The sequence below is a fragment of the Adiantum capillus-veneris genome, chromosome 2 (assembly GCF_014529385.1).
Source record: "Adiantum capillus-veneris isolate H3 chromosome 2, ASM1452938v2, whole genome shotgun sequence".
NCBI lineage: Eukaryota > Viridiplantae > Streptophyta > Polypodiopsida > Polypodiales > Pteridaceae > Adiantum > Adiantum capillus-veneris.
In genome coordinates, this window is record NC_140932.1 from 16,260,930 (window position 1) to 16,281,988 (window position 21,059).

General features: G+C 42.6%; 3 protein-coding genes, 1 long non-coding RNA gene and 1 pseudogene across 6 annotated transcripts; 4 read left to right on the forward strand and 1 right to left on the reverse strand.

Moving 5' to 3' along the window:
* The first annotated feature begins 8,272 nt into the window (after positions 1-8,272).
* LOC147462424 (pentatricopeptide repeat-containing protein At3g03580-like) lies at positions 8,273-10,018 on the forward strand. The gene has a single exon (XM_086493599.1). It carries the CDS (start codon positions 8,273-8,275, stop codon positions 10,016-10,018), a length of 1,746 nt encoding a protein of 581 aa, XP_086349725.1.
* Positions 10,019-10,063: 45 nt separating this feature from the next.
* On the forward strand, positions 10,064-11,613 carry LOC147462425 (putative pentatricopeptide repeat-containing protein At1g68930 pseudogene; annotated as a pseudogene).
* Positions 11,614-12,062: 449 nt separating this feature from the next.
* On the forward strand, positions 12,063-13,350 carry LOC147462426 (uncharacterized). The gene is made up of 2 exons (XR_015184423.1): positions 12,063-12,931; positions 13,013-13,350. It is a non-coding gene; the product is annotated as an uncharacterized LOC147462426 (long non-coding RNA).
* Positions 13,351-17,573: 4,223 nt separating this feature from the next.
* Positions 17,574-19,728, reverse strand: LOC147462427 (uncharacterized). 3 transcript variants are annotated; one of them, XM_086483948.1, is made up of 5 exons: positions 19,151-19,282; positions 19,042-19,060; positions 18,833-18,925; positions 18,717-18,760; positions 17,981-18,542 (listed from the first exon to the last, which is right to left on the reverse strand). In XM_086483948.1, the coding sequence occupies exons 1-5, from the start codon at positions 19,280-19,282 to the stop codon at positions 18,513-18,515; spliced, it is 318 nt and encodes a 105-aa protein (XP_086340074.1). In that variant the 3' UTR covers positions 17,981-18,512. The 3 variants fall into 3 exon arrangements, 1 of the variants encoding a protein (XP_086340074.1); XR_015184421.1 differs by lacking the exons at positions 19,042-19,060; positions 19,151-19,282 and adding exons at positions 17,574-17,880; positions 19,590-19,727 and having other exon boundaries at positions 18,311-18,925; XR_015184422.1 differs by lacking the exons at positions 17,981-18,542; positions 18,717-18,760; positions 18,833-18,925 and adding an exon at positions 19,590-19,728 and having other exon boundaries at positions 19,047-19,223.
* LOC147462428 (uncharacterized) lies at positions 19,589-20,389 on the forward strand. Its single transcript, XM_086483946.1, has 2 exons — positions 19,589-19,703; positions 19,975-20,389. Exons 1-2 carry the CDS (start codon positions 19,604-19,606, stop codon positions 20,334-20,336), a joined length of 462 nt encoding a protein of 153 aa, XP_086340072.1. The 5' UTR covers positions 19,589-19,603; the 3' UTR covers positions 20,337-20,389.
* The last annotated feature ends 670 nt before the right edge of the window (positions 20,390-21,059 follow it).

The window sequence follows — 21,059 nt, forward strand, 5'->3', positions numbered from 1 at the left end:
CTGCGGGCAGGGAAAACCGTCAGAGTCCAAGATGATTTAATGATGGAGAGGGTTCAAGTGATGATTAAATCGGAGCTCAGCTTTCTGAGAGATGACATCAGGAAAGAGATGTACGCAAACGCAGAGAGTTATAAGAATTCTATGTATGCAGATATGAGGAAAGAATTGGATAAAGCGATGCTTGGTAAGCATGATGAGATGTATCTATCTGTGAAAGGGGAGATGCAAGCTCTAATGCGGGCATAAGTGAATGTAATGGAATGTATTATGCAGAAAAAGTTGGATGAGGCAATTGCAAGCTTTGAATCTTGGAAAACCAATGGGGAAAAGTGCATGAAGGAAAAAGATGCAGTGATTGAAGAGCTTAAAGGGGAACTTGCATCTTGCAAAATTATGCCCAAAATGGAGGGGGGAAATCAGCCCTCGATGTTAAAGGACCTCGAAGAAATTAAGGAGCAGGTGAAAACTCTGCGCGAAGGGGAAGAACAAAACTCGAAAGAGGCTTCCTCATGGGCGGAGCGACTTTTTAAAACACAGGAGAAAGTTGACAAAGCAGAAAAAATGGATTGAAGGTGCAAAGAAAGGGAAGGCCCGGATGCCAGAAGCCGCACAGACTTCTACCATCATCAATATGACCATTGAGGAGGAATAGAAGCGGAGGACTAGAGCACTCCATGCGCGTATTACTGGTATCAAAGACACCGAAAATGTAGAAGACGAAGTGAAGGAACTCTTGCAGTGCATGGGCATCCCGGAACCTATGCACACAGGTGCTTGGAGAGTACGAAAGAAGGGAATGGATGAGAAGGGAAACGTCAAAGAGAGAGCACTTATTTTGCGTTTCCCAACTTTGGAAACAAGGAAGGAATTCTTGAAGAAGAGACCAACACTTAAGAAAACTAGAATATTTATGGGGGATGACCTTACTTTAGCACAAATAGCACATATGCAAGAGTTGATGCCAGAGATCAAGGCAGCAAGGGAGAAGGGAAAAATTGCCTTTTATAGAGGAGGGAAAGTAGTGGTTTTGGAAAGACGCACAACATGACGGTGCGAGACATATGGGACCACACTCAGGATGGCGGCATGGAATTGTAATGGATCATATAGGCTGGATGTGGGTGCCTTTGAGGATAGCTTCAGAGATAGAGACATTGTCTTTTACTTAGAGACACATTAGAAATCTGGACAGTTGATGCCAAGTGTGACTAGTTATTTATGGGAGACAGCTTGTCGGACAGACACTAAATCTCAGCATGGGAGTCGAGGTTCAGGAGGGGTAGCAGTCTTATTCAAGGAGGAGTTGCAGCCGCTATTACAGATTGTCCGGAGAGATGACCAGGCGAGATACATGTGGGTGAGACTGAGAGCTGAGACGGGCAGATTCTTATACATTGCTATATGTTACTTTCTCCCTAGCACATCATTCTATACCTCACCTAGAGGGAAATCCCCTTTCTCTATACTTGATGATGACATATGGGAGTTCTCTAGAGATGGAGATATCATTCTCTTGGGAGACTTTAATGCCAGGACGGCCAACTCCCAAATGGTATTTTATGATACCTCGGAGGAGATGCTTACAGAGATGGATATATCGGAGATGGGGCTTGACAGACACTCACATGATAGAGAGCACACAGAGTATGGGAGATATCTCATGGAGATGACGACTACGCATGGTTTGGCCATACTTAATGGTCTAGATATTTTTCCTTCGTCTGTGGGATTCACATGCTTTCCACACAGACATGGGGCCATTACAGTGGACTATGTCATGACTTCACCGAGCTTCATCTCTAATATACAGGATCTCAGTGTGGGACCTAGACCTGTTGGAGTAACAGTGGACCATGCTCTCCTGACTTTTTCAGTCTCTTTCCAGTATAGTGCCTCTCAGACACCACGGAGGATTGCACACACATGGTATACTTTTACACCAGAGACGGACTCAGTTTATGTGGAGGAGATTTACAGACGGATGTGGGCAGCCGAGCCTGTATATATCGTGGAGGAGATTACCACTCTATTGACGAAGATCTTGCATGGGGCAACAACATAGGCATACCCACACACTCAACCAGATTAGAGAAGACGTTCTGGGAACATGCCTCAGAATAGTTGGTATGATAGAGCGAGCTTATACTTGGAGTCATTACATATAGACAGTCTCGGATTGCCCTTCGATGTTTAGTGCGACGGAAGAAGCGGGCCTTTTTAGCCCAGATGGAACGTGATTTGTATCAGCTCTTTTTGAGTCGAGATTCAGGTGAGGCCTGGCGTCTCTTCCATGAGCACTCACCTCCTCCAGTGATTACTTCTCCCGAGATTTGGGGTTAGTATGCAACATCATTATATACAGTACCTAGGCAACCACCATTATCGGACCCTCTAGAGCCATGTCGAGCCACTAGTACTTTCTTTACCACTGAGATGGTGAAGAACACTATTGACAGAATGAGGACTAGGAGAGCATATGATCATGATGGTTTGGTGGTAGAGCACTTGATGCATGCTAGAGATTTACTGTCAAAGGTTCTTGCGCGGTTGTTTAACCGTGTCATGTGTGAGGGACTACCTGAGTCCTGGAGATTATCTACTATTGTACCTCTCTTCCAGGCAGGGAACCCCACGGTGCCAGGGAACTACCGTACTATTATGATAGGGCACACATTGGCACGGTTGATGCATCCATTCTTGAACAGCAACTGAGTAAATGGGCAGAAAATGAGGGCATACGAGCAATAGGACAGGCTAGATTCAGGAGGGTTTTCTCCACTTTGGACCATATTCTTACACTCAGAGCCATCATTGAGGAGGGTCGGGCACATGGGAGACGGATGTATTGTTGCTTTGTGGACCTCCGCAAAGCATTTGACACAGTGTCGAGGGCCAGATTGATGCACATGCTACTGAAGTTGGGAGTACCCACAGAGATCATATGGGGGATCATGGCTTTATACGGCTCAGTAACTGGCCAGGTATGCACTCTTGAGGGGATTTCTGACATTGTTCATTCCACTACTAGAGTGAAATAGGGGTGTCCTGTAGATGAGGTCTCTGACTACATTGACAGAGAGGGTGACAGAGACGCTCAGCTAGCAGGGACTTGGATCCCTTTATTATTATATGCTGATGATATTGTGTTGATATCAAAGTCGCCAGAGGGCATGCAGAGACAGTTGGATGCATTGCACAACTTTGCAGAGGATAGTGGACTGTTTGTGAACCTTGGTAAAACCAAGGTTATGGTGTTTAACACCACACCATAGTGGGTCAAGAGATCGGCACCTACACTCGTATATGGTAAGGACACTGTGGAGTACACAGATGAATATACATATCTGGGGGTGGTATTCACGGGACCGAGGTTTACTCTAAGGAGAGCAGCAGAGGCTACACTGTCCAGAGCCTATGCGGCATTGGGAGGGCTAGAGAGGATGTGTTCGCAGGTTCAGTTTCAAGAACCACGAACAAATCTATGGCTCTTTGATACTTTGGTTGCTTCAACTATGCTTTATGGGGTCCAAGTTTGGGGACCATCTGTGAATCATGACAGTTGGAGGAACATGGAGAGACCCTTGGTATTTATGATATCCCGGATGATTAGAGCCAAGGCCTCTGTACCACATGCGATTATTCGAGCGGAGGTAGCCGCCCCTCCTATAGAGATTGAGGCTCTTACCAGATCAGTGTCCTTTATGCACAGCCTATGAGATGCACATAGAGGCAGATATACTAGATTGGCTCTTGAGTCCTCTAGACAATTAGCGATGCAGGGAGACGCATCATGTTGGTATGCGCAGGTGACCTCATGGTTTCAGAGGCATGGTCTCAGCATGGATAGATTGCCTGACACCAGGAGGACATGGGTAGAGCCGATGCAGGAGTTGGGCACGAAGATGGCTTTCTACAAAGAGCATCTTCTCCAACTTTCGGGAGATGGGTTTGTGACTCGTTCAAGCTACATGGACACTCATTTGTCTCATGGTCTACGATGTGCTATTGGTCAGATTCACACATCCTCACACCAGCTGGAGATTGAGATGGGTAGATTCAGAGGGATATCACCGGAGTCTAGGATATGCCAACTATGCGATAGAGAGCCAGAGACAGAGCTACACTACATATGCCACTGCATTGTGTATTATGAGACACGAGGGCGCTTCCATTGCTAATTAAGGGAGGGTTTTGGACCCCTAGATAGAGTCATGAGGTATCAGGATCAGAGATGCCTTGGCTTATATCTACTTGAGCTACACCGACATAGAGATAATCTGTTGAGGAGACATGGAGTACGACAGTCACAGAGACAAATCACAGACTTCTTTGGATCGAGGGAGCCAGGAGACCAACCACCAGCACAGGGTTGTACCCGCATTCATACTAGAGGCACCCTCATTGACAGGGCGACTGAGCTCGGGAGATCGAGACGACCACGACCGAGACACAGGAGCACACTCCATCGACGGAGACTCCAGCAGAGAATCAGAGGCATTCTAGCACGACACCCAGATTGTCATTGAGGGCGTATTCTACATTTTCACATTTCACATTTCACACTTCATTTTCAGTTTTCATTTTTTACATTCAGCACTTTGTGTACTTGTACTTCAGACATTGTATCAGATTCACCACTTTGTATCTGATGGTCTCATAGGTCATTTTGGCCTTTTGAAGACGTTAATATATCATTTCATTTCATTTCATTTCCTCTTGGTCCCCTGCTGAGGTAAGTTTAGAAGCACTTATTGCACATTGCTCTTTGATAGACCATTTCCTTTTGGACCCCTATTGAGATGCAACCATCTCTCCTTTTAGTTCCGTGTTGAGATAGGTCTAGAAGCACATGTCTCTATTCTAACTCTTGTGCTCGTTTATTCTCCCACAATAAATGATCAGTTTAATATGAGAAAATCATTTGATAAAGCTAGATATTATATTATATTTTATGACACACCATCTTCGAAGGTTTGTGAGGTCTTGAGTCTGAGACCATGAGGGAATTAATGTTGTGTTTTATAAGTGTGTGCATGGTGCTTGAAGCTTTCATCTTCATTACACCAACAAGTTATTGAAGGAACACAAAGTATTGTATAGTAAAATGTCTCCCTTGATGGGGGAAACCTATAATACAAAACCTTTTGGAGGGGGGACCGGCTCCATGTAAATCCGGTCCTCAAATGTTGTCAACAGCTTAATTTCTCTCTCTTTTGAAGTATTGTTCATGCCTATCTAACTAGGTGTTATGCTTTTTGTTGCTCTCTCCATCCAAGCACTCTTGCTATGCTCATTAGGAATCTATTCTAATGAAATGTTCACTATGTTTATGCTATTTTCCGCTACACACAAGTTACTAGGCCATTAAATGTTACATATTTTACTTACTCAATTGCAATTAATAATACAAACCATTTATAGTTCTTGAGGACCTCCCTTCTTGAGCAAGAAAAGAGAAACCTTGTGCTCTAATACCAATGTAACATTTAATGAGCATGCATTGAAGCTTAGCATAGCTTAGTAATTAGCATGGTAGAGGAGATGAACTAGGGGTGGGTGACCTGGGGGTGAACTAAGGGTAAACTAGGGGCGGGTAAACTAGGGTGTGATCATGTGCCATGCCAACATGGGCAGCGACACGCGCTAGCGCGTGGTGGTAGGGCATTCGTGTGGCAAACAAGAGGTCTTAGGTTCGATCCACACCCCGCGAGACGAGTGAACTAGGGGTGAACTCGGCGGGTCATTTTTGCCCCGAGTTCACCCTTAGTTCACCAAAGAATGGACGGCTGAGATCAAAGCCGCTTCCCACCCCCAAATTTGGGCCGTAGATCCCCTTTGATTGACGCCGTGCCAAATAGTGACGAGGCAAGGGGTGGGCGTACTTTTGCTAGCAAGATGATCGGAGAATCCCCCTCGACATTTTCTTTAGTCCTCCTTGTCCGTTGTATGGGACAAGATTCTGAGCTTTTCTTTTCTTAGGTGGGGCTTTTTTACGGTTCACCTATGCTATATGATGTCAAGTCTCTTTTGGAGCATTAAAACTACACTTTCTGGCTCTTGTCTAGAGGTCCTCATCCCTTGGGCTACTAGGTGTCTCCAGCGTATTCCTTTTCACTAAGCACTTCCTCCTTACCTGCCATACGTTTTGAGCCTTGGACCCTTAGTAGAGGATTTTGCAAAGGGATGGGGTAGGATATTGTCATTTCAAGATTTACTACTAATGACTCCGGCACTATGCGTGTTCAAGTCTATGTTCTAAACTCCCCCAATATCCAGACACATTTGAGTTTGAGCAGGATGGCCACAGCACACGCCCTCTCCCCCTTAGGGCGCAGCTGATTGCTGGCAGTCCTTTAGACAGACCTCGCTGGTCTCCTCTCCAGTAGGATGGCTGCTCAACCTACGTAGAGTTCCAAGAGGAGAAATATCACAATACATTGACAAATGTAGTATCCCCCATCTCTCTACTCAACTGTTTCTTTGCCAAAATATAAGATTTTGAACTTAGATTAAGGATTTTCAATGGCAAGTTGGAAGGAAGACAACCTCTTTCTATCCTCAACTTTATCTTTACGAGTCTACAAGATCTTCAAGTTGAGAATGTCCCATATGGATTATGGCTGGGATTGCCTGATGAGTGCCTGCATAAAATGCTTCATGCATCCCAAGCAGGGGACAAGCAGATGCTCTGATTGCAGCATATGTACGAAGTCAGCAAATTTTTGGCCTCTCATTTTTGGATTATACGCTGATCACAGGATATGTCCAAAATAATCAACTAGTGGTTGTTGGGTTCTTGAAAGGAATGCTATGTACGCAAAGAGTGGTGAACAGCAGAGATCATCAGCATTACTTGACTTTCATTACCGCAGAAGTATTAATCAATAAAGTGCATCATCAGAATGTAATGAATTGAAGGTATGGACACTATCTGGCACTGCCTTGTGGGTGCTTGCAGAAAATGCTTCATGGATGTCTAGCAGTTTCTTTGATTGCAAGATATGCCCAAAATGGGTTAGGTTAGGAAGCGACAATGGTTGGAGTATATTTGTTCTCTCACCCTAACACCATGCGCAATTGTCTTGGAGAGCCTCTTCCATGCAATGTCCTCTGCTGGAATGCCCTGATTGCAAGGTCATCAACAGATGCAGCAGGATAGTATTCTTCCACATACAATGCAGTTTGTTTGCTGTTGGTCATCTAGGTCTGGTTAAAAGGGCCAAGAACCGATTGATAGCATGTGCCCCTCCAGCATTGTTTGCTGGGTGCTTGGAAGAGATGCTTTGTATGCAATGTGTGGCAGGCTGCAGAAAAGCATAAGAATCATTTGACTGCTTTAGAGAAGCAATATGATCCTCTGGACTGCATTAAGATAAATCATCGATAGAATGGACCCTATTTAGGGCTACCTCATGGGTGCTTGCAAAAAAAAAAAAAGGTTTCTTCCACCACATTGGAAACAAGTTTTGAACTGAACTTCTCTTTTTCTTTTGGATCCGACATTGAAATTGTCTTCATGCAATTCTCTCGGAAAATTCTTTTGAAAAAATCATTTGTGCTGTGTACAATGTTTGCACATCATCATCATCATCACAGAGTGATTTGGAACATCAGAAAGCTGTAGCCCTAGTCTTTTAAATATGTTGAGCAGGGAAGGTTCAGTCTGCATTCAAAGCAACAGAACTTGTACTCGACAACATTGTGTCGATAGTGATGAGTGATAAGTTAAAGCTGGAATAGGACAGTAAGTTAAAATCTTCACTTGGCATTCTTTGCTGAGGTCTACTACCTGGTCTGTGTCTTCTATAAGGAGGAAACCTTTGCGAAGGGAAGGTGCACAATTAAGAGACGCCAAACAAAACAGATTTAATACTACCACAAGACAGCTACTCTATAATTGCAAAGCATTGACAGCTAAAGAGGCAGTAATTTAACATGGAGATGACCGATCTCTCACCTAGATAGATAATAACTTGGGCTAGAATTTGGTAAGAACAAACGCTTAATGTGTTCGTATGTGAGCAATGACGTCAAGAGTTCGAGTTCCAGGTCATGACATACTTCTCATAATATTGAAAGAAGTATTGCTACCTGATTGACTCTTACAACAAGAACCTTCCACTGTGTTGCTATCTTCACTGACATCACAGCAAGACGGCTTCAATACCTAGGGAGCTTTGATAATCCATCAGCCTCAAATCAGTAGCCGACCCTTTCAAATGACTCAGAAACACCTCAATTGCCCAAAATCATCTTGCCTGAATGTGGGTAGATGCTGAAAACACAGGCAACACTGGTACGAAGGCTGAATTCCTGTGTCAGAGATTCCAATGGACATGATGATTCAAAAATTGCTCGCATCATGCTTCAAAGGGGGCATAACAAACCTTACAGTGATGGACACCTTGCTGTAGCTTTGCTCAAAGAGTGCACCAGGTTAAAGGATCTGGAAAAGGGTAATAATTTACACACTGAGATTGCCAAAACCTGTCTTATAGAAATTGACCCTTTTGTTGGTAATACCCTCATTGATATGTATGCAAAGTGTGGATCCATTGCTAAAGCACAGGAAGTGTTTGACACGATGGAGATTAGAGATGTGGTATCATGGAATGCACTTATTGGAGGTTACGTCAACTATGATTGCGGGGAGTTAGCACTACATTGCTTTGAACGGATGAAACTTGAAGGGGCCTTACCAGATGCTGTTACATGCGTTTGTGTCCTGAAAGCTTGTGCTAGTTTGATTGCCACAAGCAAAGGAAAAGAATCCCATGCTATGGTTCAAGAGAGGGGTTTGTTAAATAATAACATTTATGTTGGCAATGCTTTAATTGATATGTATGCCAAACATGGTCTGGTTTCAGAAGCACAGAAAATTTTTGATGAGCTTCGGGTTCGGGATATAGTCTCTTGGAACACATTGATTGCAACATATGTGAAACACGATGCTAGCGGTGAAGCATTAAATTGTTTTAGCAAGATAAAGTGCAGTGGAGTGCGTCCAACCATTGTCACATATTGTTGTGTATTAAGAGCATGTGCAGCAAGTCGAGCAGCAGACCAAGGTTTTGAGATTTATTCTGAGATTATTCAGGAGCAGGTGCTAGAAACCACTTCGGCTATATGTGACTCACTCATCAATATGTTCATTGAATGTGGACTCTTTGCAGATGCGCATGATGTTTTTTCTAAACTTTTTAGCCGGAATGGCGTTTCCTGGACTACTTTAATTGCAGGATGTGTAGAGTTTGACATTGCAGAGCAAGCATTGGAATTTGCCGAACAGATGCGAGTAGAGGGGTTTTTGGGAAACTCTACCACCTTTGTTTACAGATTGAAAGCTTGTGGCATAATTGCAATGACAGATGAGGGCACAAAGATACATATTGAGATCACAGAAATTGGGTTACTAGACAAAGACATTGTGGTTGGGAATGCCTTGGTGGACATGTATGCCAAATGTGGTAAGCTAACAGAGGCCTACAAAGCCATGGAAAAACATTCTGTGCAAAATGTCGTTTCTTGGACTACATTGATGGCAGGATATGTAAACTATGAGCTTAATCATGAAGCTCTGAACTGCTTTGAACAAATGCAACATGATGGCATCTGCCCAAACGAGGTCTCTTTTTTATTGAGCCTGAAAGTTTGTGGCTCTGTTGGGGCCACAGAGAAGGGACTTGAAATACATGCTGAGTTGGCACGAAGAAGCTTGTGGAATGAGAAACTTGTGATTGGAAATGCACTTGTGGATATGTATGTCAAGCTTGGATTTCTTGTAAAAGCTAGTGAAGTATTTGAAATGCTTCCAGCTCACGATGTTATCTCATGGACAACTGTCATTGCAGGGTTTTCATCACATGGGTGTGGCGAACAAGCATTGGCTGCTTTTGAACAGATGAGCTTTGAAGGGATTCTTCCAAACTATGCTACTTCTGTTTGTGCCCTCCAAGCTTGTGAAATTCTTGGAGCCATAGACAAAGGGAGAGAAATACATGCTGAAATATGTAGGTAAGGGTTTACGGGAAAAGAAGTGGCTGTCAGCAACGCACTTATAAATATGTATGCCAAGTTTGGTTTGTTCAGTCAAGCATGGAGTGTCTTGTACAATTCTCTGTTACGTGACGTCGTCTCATGGACAGCCTTGATTGCAGGCTATGTCTATCATCAGTCTAGTCAGGAAGCACTTATATGCTTTGAACTTATGCAACTCGAGAGGGTCCCTTCAAATCCAGTCACGTTGATATGTGTTCTGAAAGCTTGTGGAAATGTTGGGGCACTGGAGAAAGTTGTCAAGATCCATGCGCAGATGTTAAAGCATGGGATGATGGAAAGTGAGTCTGCTGTTGGCAATGTACTGGTGGATATGTATTGCAAGTGTGGCTTTCTTAAAAAAGCTCGGGAACTGTTTGATCATCTTGTGACCAGAGATGTAGTTTCTTGGAATGCTTTGATGTTCGGCTATGCTGACCATAATTATGCGAGCGAAGTGTTAAGTTTTTTTGAGCAAATGCAACTTGTTGGGGTCTCTCCAGATGCTGTCTCATTTGTTTGTATTTTGAAAGCTTGTGGAACCCTTGGGGCCATACAGAAGGGAACTGAAATTCACAATGAGATTTCCAGGAGAGGGCTGTTAGAAAGAGATTGTATTATTGGCAACGCACTCGTTGATATGTATGCAAAGTGTGGTCTCCTTGCAAGGGCACGAGAAGTGTTTGGCAGGCTTTTAGTTCATGACCCTGTCACATGGAGCTCATTGATTACAGCATACTGCCAGCTAGGACTAAACAATTCAGTGTTTGCCACCTTTAACAGCATGGAGAGAGAAGGGGTAAAGCCAGATTTAGTAACATTCATAAGTGTTCTGAAGACATGTAGCCAAACATGTTTGGTGGATAAGGGGCAGGTGTTTTTTGACGCCATCAGCAAAGATTTTGGCCTTGTCCCAACTCTTGAGCATCATACATGCATGGTGGATCTCTTTGGACAAGCAGGCCACTTGGACAAGGCAGTAGCACTAGTCAAGCGGATGCCTTTTGATCTCGATGTTGGAGTGTGGCATACTTTGCTGGATATATGTCTGAATTGGGGCCATGTAGAACTTGGACTCAAAGCCTTTTCAAATGCAGTGCAGCTGGATGACAAGGATGGTGTTGCTTATGTACGCATGAGTAGCATCTATGCAGATGCATGTCTATAGACCAAAAAATTAACAAGGATGGCGCAAAAGGACTAAACGTTTTGGCTAATAAGCTGATGTTCTGAATGTTGTATGCGGAAATCTTGGGGCCATGTGAGGAGGGAATCAAGAGGCACAACCCTCGGCAGGTCTAAAAGAACAGGCCATGTGACTTAATAGGAGCATTTTGTACAGTTGGGGTTCTGCTAGGGGATAGTGGTAATCACCTGCTTACTGTGCAACTGCTTAAGTAAACTAACTGATTCGTTATGACCCTCGACTATTAAAGAGGCAATTTTCGAGAAGGGCTTTGACTTATTTATTTTGAGTTTCTCTAACTTTGTTTCCTTTTGTGGATGGACCTGAGGGTTGGTACTCTCTTTGGAAGCCACAATGCTATGTGTGGAGCACAACAGAAATATTTTGAAGCCTCAAGGGTGTCAAATCCGATCAGAAGGTATGTCTTATGAAAGTCAATGATTCAGTTGTTGTGGGGATTTTCTCAATGGGCAACCATTGAGGATGTCTGAGCAGAACTTGGAAGCCAAAGCAATTGAGGCCAAGCCTAGATAATCGGTGGTTGGTTTTTGAACTGATGTGAGGGTTGTGTGCTGAGGGTGAAAGTGGGCCAGCTACATGGCCTTTCGAAGATCCCACACTTGCTGTAGTAGGTTGGGAATAAGTAATGCAGAGGAGATGGGAGCTTTCATGGGGCATAGCTATGGTGACCTTGTGTTGCAACCTCTTTATCACATGCCCTTGCAGGCTTATGTGCTGCAGTTCCATGCTGTCGCCCACCCTCCAGACAATTTTCTGATGTCTGCCCACGAGAGTCTTCAGAGTTTCTTTGATTACTTTCAAACTGGCGTTGATGGGGAGTAACCCAATTTTCACAGGAAATGAAGAGTAGATGGCTCATTATTAGCTATTGATCATGACTCTGCAGATGGTAGTGAACCTGGCCAAGCTGCATGGGATTCCTTCTGGTAGGAGTAGTTGGACCCTAACGGAGCTAGAAGTTGGAACTGGTTCCAGCAAGTGTTTTAACAATCAAGTATCAGTTCCTGTGGAAGCAAATGTTAACGCTTGAGAGCCTCAGCAAGCCTAACGGTTGCTATTAGGAGGAACTGGGGTTGCAGCAAGTGTTCTTGGATGGGATTCATAAGCAAGTATCTCTTGTGGAAGCAGATGTTAAGGACAAGAGCCTCAAAAAAATAAAGGGAGATTTCAAGGTGCTCGAAGGTAAATGTGAAGCGTACTGGGAGACAACTGATGAGAGCTATTGAAATCACTCACTGTGACTTTGAACTCTACAGTGCTTGGCACCCAAAGTTGATGGGAAGAGCTTGAGACCCTATAAGGAAGCTCTGCAGGTTGCTCAAGTCAAAAGCAAGAAATCAAAGAAGTGACGGGAAAGGGTCCAGCTCAATCAGATACTGCCCTACAAGAACCCCTTCAAGGCATCGAATTACAAAGCAACAGGCAGTGCCAGTTGTCCAAGACATCAATGTGGTGCTTACCTTGCACTGAGAAAATGCAAAATATAAGGCTTGGGGATTGTTTGACTAGGGTGGTCAAACAATTTGGATTCCAAAATAGTAGGGCCATGATACATGAGAGATTCTACAATTATGGATAAGGGGAACATTGTACACCGGTATCTCTCGAGTCCCAACACCACAAGATGAAGATAGTAAGCATATCTATGATCCTCCTCCTTCGCCTCCTCTGCGACAACATAACCTATAGGTACCAATTCACCTTGACCAAAAGTCTTTTAATTGCATATGTTTATACGCTATTGACAGGGATGTGCTCGTGAATCTGAAGATCAAAGAAACAAAGCGGAAGCCAGGATGACAAAGAGAAGGCAAAGAGAGGGCGGTTGATGCGTGACAGTTCAGTACAAGGAGAAGAAGGCAGAAGATCGAACAACATGTGGGTTAACTTCCAGGCTAAGCTCAAGGAGCGTTTTATGCCACCGCAGTACCTTGATTGGTTTAAAGAGGACCTTGATTGGTTTAAAGAGGATCGGTCAGTTCTCAAGCAAAATGAGACTCTTGTTATGCCTTTTTCTAATCGTATTTTGCAGATTGTTGTTCAATTGTGTTGACTCTTGATGAAAGTCTGCTAAAGAAATTGTATGACGAAAAGATACTTGCATTGAATCTCTTGGTCATTCGTGGTGAGCAGAGCATTCCTTCTTTGCCACTAATCTCTCATGTTTTGAAAGGGGTTAAGGCACGCCGTCCAGTTGCATTTCTCAATACAAAGTTAAACAGTGCAGAAAAGAGTTACTCAGTGTACGATAAGGAGCTTCTCTTTGTTATCCATTCTCTAAAGCATTGGAAGAATTTTTTTATATGGTAGAGATTTTATTGTTCGTACTCGTCATCAAGCCCTCAAGTGGCTCAAGTCTATCCCTAGTGCACATTGGAATGATCGTCAAGCTTAGTGGTCAAAGTTTTTTGAGCAATTTTGTCACAAACTGTTGACGTGTCAAGCCACTAAAGACCTGAGCTCCTAAACCCTAGAAGCAGTAGAAGAAGCATGAGTTCTCACCAACTTACGAATCCTTGCCAAGTGGGATCAACAACTTGTGGGACCCCGTCCGATGTGGCCTAAAATAAAAGTATCCATACATATACGTAAAGAAAAATTGATGACGTGGTAGCTGTATTGACATCTGGATTTTACGTTGGTCGATGACGTGTTAGATTGTACGGACTTTCGTGGATTGCGCTGTTGGCGTGCTAGGGGTGTGTATTTCTGTAATTTGTGCTAGCAGCCTTTTAGTGTGAGCTTTTGGACCAGAAGCCTCTAAGTTTGAAGCTTTTCATGTAAACTACTTTTCATGGGCCTAGGGCCTTTAAATATGTGGCAAGGGCTCACTATCTCCAATGTTGCTGCGTGAAGGTTATGTGACGCCGTCGTTGTAAGGTGCAACGGATGTGAATGATGAACTTTGCTCAAGATGAGTGCTCCGAACTGTGCTCAAGGTTCCTTTTGATTACGGAAGGGAGAGCCTTCCGTTTCTTTAGTGAGAGAGTGCAATGATCACAAAACAAAGTGGTAAACACTGTGAATGAAGGTGCTGAGACTGAGAGATAGAGAGAGAAAAATATGACACCAGATTGTTGTCAAACCCTCCTTCGAAGACCCCACTCTATGGCGAGAGCGGTCTACTATTGATTGCACAAATCTCTACAATGCAATGGACTTGCCGACGATGTTGATGATGATGAGGACGACGAGATGGGCTGAAATCTGAAAACGTTGAGGGCTGAAATTTGCAAATTTTTATCTGCTAAATTCTGACTCTATGTCGGTGACGACGGCAATGACAACGATGCGACGACGACGTGCTGAAAACGTAGATACTGAAATCAGTGTTTTTCGGGCTGAATCTGCAAACGCTGGTTGATCTGACCGTGCAAATCTGATATTTTGCATTGAAAAAATGTAAAATATAAGGCTTGGATTGTTGGACTACGTTGGTCATGCTTTACAGGAGAGAGCACAAGGTGTAGGGCCATGATACATGAGAGATTCTACAATTATGGAGAAGGGGAACATTGTACACCGAAATCTCTTGAGTCCCAACACCATAAGACGAAGATAGTACGCATATCTATGATCCTCCTCCTTCGCCTCCTCTGCGACAACATAACCTATAGGTACCAATTCACCTTGAACAAAAGTCTTTTAACTGCATATGTTTATACGCTATTGACAGGGATGTGCTAGTAATAGGGCTCGTGAATCTGAAGATCAAAGAAACAAAGTGGAAGCCAGGATGACAAAGAGAAGGGCGGTTGATGCGTGACAGTTCAGTACAAGGAGAAGAAGGCAGAAGATCGAACAACATGTGGGTTACTTCCAGGCTAAGCTCAAGGAGCGTTTTATGCCACCGCAGTACCTTGATTGGTTTAAAGAGGATTGGCGATTTCTCAAGCAAAAATGGGACTCTTGTTATGCCTTTTTCTAATCTTATTTTGCAGATTGTTGTTCAATTGTGTTGACTCTTGATGAAAGTCTGCTAAAGAAATTGTATGACGAAAAGATACTTGCATTGAATCTCTTGGTCATTCGTGGTGAGGAGAGCATTCCTTCTTTGCCACTAATCTCTCATGTTTTGATAGGGGTTAAGGCATGCCGTCCAGTTGCATTTCTCAGTACAAAGTTAAACAGTGCAGAAAAGAGTTACTCAATGTACGATAAGGAGCTTTTCTTTGTTATCCATTCTCTAAAGCATTGGAAAAAAAATTTATATGGTATAGATTTTATTGTTCGTACTCGTCAAGCCCTCAAGTAGCTCAAGTCTATCCCTAGTGCACATTGGAATGACCGTCAAGCTTAGTGGTCAAAGTTTTTTGAGCAATTTTGTCACAAACTGCTGACGTGTCAAGCCACTAAAGACCTGACCTCCTAAACCCTAGAAGCAATAGAAGAAGCATGAGTTCTCACCAACTTACAAATCCTTGCCGAGTGGGATCAACAACTTGTGGGATCCCGTCCGATGTGGCCTTGCTGCCTTCTGAGTTTTCCTCTTTATACCCTTCAGTCGTCAATCATACGTTGGAGGTGAGTGTAGGAGAAGATGAGTCACCTTTTCAATTTGACAAGTTCTTTCACCCATTGAAACTTGAGTTAATAGACTAAAGTTTTCCTTTATAAGATGATTATTTTTGTTAGTTCAAACTTTAAGAAAAAATCAATCCTTTAAAGCTCTAATCTCTAAAGATTTTTTATTGTTATTTTTAAAAATTTTAAAGCTAAGTTTAGAACTTAAGGATATAGAACTTTTAAAGTAAGGTTTCCAATGAAGACCTATAGTTTTCTTTTTAAAGAAGGTAAAACTTTGAATTAAGAAAGTGAAAAGGTTACATGGACCCACAAGTAGAAAGAGGATCACCACGGGGTGCTAAAATTTTAGGGCTTAGAATTTTAGAGCTTTTAAAGTGGGATTTACACTTTAGAGTTTTAAATTTGTAAAGAGAGCTCTAAAGCTTAAGGATGTAGAATTTTTAAAGTGGAATCTAGGGCATAGGGCTTTAAAGCTAGGGACGCAGCAGACCTGAGGGGTGCTTTTCTAATTCAATTCTCTATGCTTATGTTTTTTTTTAAAAAAAGCTTAGAGATGTAGAACTTTTAAAGTGGAATCTAGACTTAAATCAAGGCTTAAAATTGACACCTTTTTTTAAAAAAATCAAAGGCCTATTAAAACAAGTGCTTTAAAAAACCCTCATGTCATTTGACATGCAGGAAACTCGAAACTACCGAAACTACCTATCAATTTTTGTGTTTATATCTTTGAGTTAACGTTATATATGACAAATTATATAAGTTGATCGCATTACACAAAGCATATGAAAGGGGGCTTGGATAATTGCATGTCAAAAAGAAATTTCTATTGTTGCCTGGCACGCCTGGTGATTTTATTACTTGTTGATCACCTCTTCCTTACCTGCCAGCAAGCGCCCTCTCCCCTTTAGGGCGCCGGACCTCTCTAGTCTCCTCATGGCTGCTCAACCTACGTAGAGTTCCAATAGGAGAAATATCACAATACATTGACAAATGTAGTATCCCCCATCTCTCTACTCAACTGTATCTCTGCAAAACTATAAGATCTTGAACTTAGATTAAGGGTTTACGAATCTACAACATCTTCAAGTTGAGAATGTCTCAAAAAAATGGCAGATTGAGAGGAAGGCATGTATGGATTATGCCTGGGATTGCCTAATGGGTGCCTGCAGAAAATGCTTCATGCATCCCAAGCAGGGGACAAGCAGATGCTCTGATTGCAGCATATGTACGAAGTCAGCAAATTTTTGGCCTCTTATACGCTGATCGCAGGATATGTCCAAAATAATCAACCATTGGTTGTTGGGTTCTTGAAAGGAATGCTATGTATGCAAAGAGTGGTGAACAGCAGAGATCATCAGCATTACTTGACTTTCATTCACGCAGCAGTATTATTCAATAAAATGCATCATCAGAATGTAATGAATTGAAGGTATGGATACTATCTGGCACTGCATTGTGGGTGCTTGCAGAAAATGCTTCATGGATGTCTAGCAATTTCTTTGATATGCCCAAAATGGGCGAGGTTAGGAAGCTACAATGGTTGGAGTATATTTGTTCTCTCACCTTAACACCATGCGCAACTGTCTTGGAGAGCCTCTTCCATGCAATGTCCTCTGCTGGAATGCCCTGATTGCAAGGTCATCAACAGATGCAGCAGGATGGTAATCTTCCACATACCATGCAGTTTGTTTGCTGTTGGTCATCTAGGTCTGGTTAAAAGGGCCAAGAACCGATTGATAGCATGTGCCCCATCCAGCGGGTGCTTGGAAGAGATGCTTTGTATGCGATGTGTGGCAGGCTGCAGAAAAGCATAAGAATCATTTGACTGCTTTAGAGCAGCAATATGATCCTCTCATGTGTGCTTGCAAACAAAAGTAAAGGTTTCTTCCACCACATTGGAAACAAGTTTTAAACTGAACTTCCCTTTTTCATTTGGAGCCGACATCAAAATTGTCTTCATGCAATTCTCTCAGAAAATTCTTTTGAAAAAATCATTTGTGCTGTGTACAATGTTTGCACATCATCATCATCATCATCATCACAGAGTGATTTGGAACATCAGAAAGCTGTAGCCCTAGTCTTTTAAATATGTTGAGGAGGGAAGGTTCAGTCTGCATCCAAAACAACAGAACTTGTAGTCGACAACATTGTGTCGATAGTGATGAGTGATAAGTGAAAGCTGGAATAAGACAGTAAGTTAAAAATCTTCACTTGGCATTCTTTGCTGAGGTCTACTACCTGGTCTGTGTCTTCTATAAGGAGGAAACCTTTGCGAAGGGAAGGTGCACAATTAAGAGACGCCAAACAAAACAGATTTAATACTACCACAAGACAGCTACTCTATAATTGCAAAGCATTGACAGCTAAAGAGGCAGTAATTTAACATGGAGATGACCGATCTCTCACCTAGATAGATAATAACTTGGGCTAGAATTTGGTAAAGAATAAATGCTTAATGTGTTTGTATGTGAGCAATGACGTCAAGAGTTCGAGTTCCAGGTCATGACATACTTCTCATAATATTGAAAGATGTATTGCTACCTGATTGACTCTTACAACAAGAACCTTCCACTGTGTTGCTATCTTCACCAACATCACAGCAAGACGGCTTCAATACCTGAGGAGCTTCGATAATCCATCAGCCTCAAATCCGTAGCCTATCCAGACATGACTCGAAAACTAGCTATGTTTAAATGCCCCTATACGATGCTGTCATGTGTCAATCAATCGAACATAGTCCGCTTCATTGGCACCAATCAACAAGCCCAATCTCCTTTGCAAGACAAAGAAACAATTAGACACATGCCGAATTTGCATGTGACACTTTGCAGGCAGTTGTTCTTGCGTCTACGCAAATGCAATATTCCCATTAGTTTATCCACATTGACAAATCTGTAGTGATGTGAGAGGAAAAGGGAGTAATGCAAAAGCCTGTCAGTACCAGTACCCTGGAGTGAGGCATTTCTACAGATGCACTTGCAGCATGAGACGCTGGCCAACAGCACCTCTCCCTCAATCAACATGCCTCTCATTGTGGGTGTTGGAACCAGCCCATCTACAAACCAATCCTAAATGTTGGCAATCTTGTAAACTGCAAGTGTATCAAGCAGTTGCTCCAGTAGAATCTAGCGATAGATGAAAGGCAGGTTGGCAATCCTGTGATCACAATTGCAATAGAAAGCACTTCAGTAAACCCAATATGCAGATGAGTCCAATGAATGAAACAAAACCAGTAAAAGTGTCTCGGCTTTCGAGACAGTCCATCAACATACCTAAGGAAAAGTCGTCACCCTTGAACTCATAAATATGACACAGCTTCTGATGAACCTAGCCACAGCGGTGCATTTTGAGGAGGGACCAGTGCTAGCTCCTGCTACTGACTTCATCTTTTACGGTTGCCCAGGATTGCAAACCGTGTTGTTTCTTGACCTCTAAGTTGCTCGTGATCACACATCTATGTGATTGACCCATGTGTGAGCAAATGTATGCACATGTCAAACTGCATAGGTGCATCAATGTGTGTGTGTGTGTGTGTGTGTGTGTGTGTGTGTGTGTGTGTGTGTGTGTGTGTGTGTGTGTCTATGGGTAGTTGTCTGTGTCTGTATGTAGGCGTACAAGTGTGCAAATTCACACACACACACACACACACACACACAGAGAGAGAGAGAGAGAGAGAGAGAGAGAGAGAGAGAGGAATTTTGCTTCCGGCAGCAGCATGTGAGGCCACGGGCTACACGAAGGCCAGACAGGTAGGTAGGGTATTGTTGACTCCCATAGCTCTACTATTTATTCACCCCAGCAGGCAAGCAAAAGAGCAAACCTCCTTTGATCATCATGAGGGTTGCCCCGGCGCTGATCCTCCTCCTCATCTTCTTTTTGTTGTGCAAGACTTCGCAATCAACGCATCGCTCTACTGCTTCCGACGTTCTGCAAGGTACTAATGGCTCTTACACCGCTGGTATCTCTCTCTCTCTCTCTCTCTCTCTCGCCGGACTCTCAAGCATAGGTGCACACACATACACCCATCTCTGGTCACTAAACACGCAAGGTACTAGGTATATACCTTCACAACATCTCTATACATATACACAACTCACTCACTAGGCCTTTTAAACAGAAACAATGAGGTTTGTTTTGTTGCTTGTATGCCTTACTTTATACACTTTATAATCCCTTCTTTAAATGGTAATGGTATGGGAAAACAGAAGAAAAGAAGCTCCTCTTTAGAGAGGATTTGGTGGCCTCAAAGCACATGAATAGTCGAAGATTATTGCAATCCCCACAAGCAGGTCCATGGGATTGGAAGGATGCCATGATAAAGGCCCTAACAGAAAACAATTTTCTAGGCAACATTATGATCAATCGAGTTGGTCAGGTGTGGTGGGACCGCAAAGTGCCAAATGACTTCATCAAGGAATACGACATTCACATTGATGGTGTTGCCTTTCATGTTTGCACATTCAAGGGGCCTGCATTCTTTCAAACAATGGGATGGTATGGCTGGGAGAATTGGGCTTTCCAAGGACAATACAAACGAGTGGACACCTTCAGAGTCACCTTCGATTGATAATTTGTACAACCTTGAAGACAATTAATGTGCTTTCTCTTATTTCATGCATCTCTTCACATTTCTTTTTCATTAAATAAAGCTCGAAAATAATGTTTGCTATACTCAATAAAAGCAAATTGAAAAGTGAAGAATCCCTTTTATATCAATTAAGATTTCGTGCTCGGATTATTGAACGGTTGTTAAAGGAAGCAAAAATATATTATTGAATGATATAGAAGAAAACTAAAATCATGGCCTATGATCCATGACCAAGGTTAGATTTTAAGTGTATTGAGTGTGGATGGGAGTGCTAAGATAGAGAGTAATTAGCTCAAAGTCAAAATCACCAAATTGTATGATTGGATTACTAGAGGCATTCTTGATAGCTTTGCAGCTATGTGTTACCATCCGTTGAAGGTCTTTGGTACAAAGAAAATATTGTGGTTGGGAAAGATGCATTGACTATTATTGTCAATGTTATCAATTCTAAGTTTGAATTGAAGATTATATGATAAAAAACTGAAAGATAGTAGAGTTAAAACCATCAATCTTATTTAGTTTCTTGACGAGATGATGTATGTGATGTCATAAGGTTTAGATCTTCTTATTGATGCCATAAGGTTTAAATCTTCTGACAATGTCTAAGATCATCCAATAAAACAATGAAAAGGTGGTAAGAGTTAAAACAATCAATCTTATTTAGTTTCTTGATGAGATGATGTATGTGATGCCATACGGATT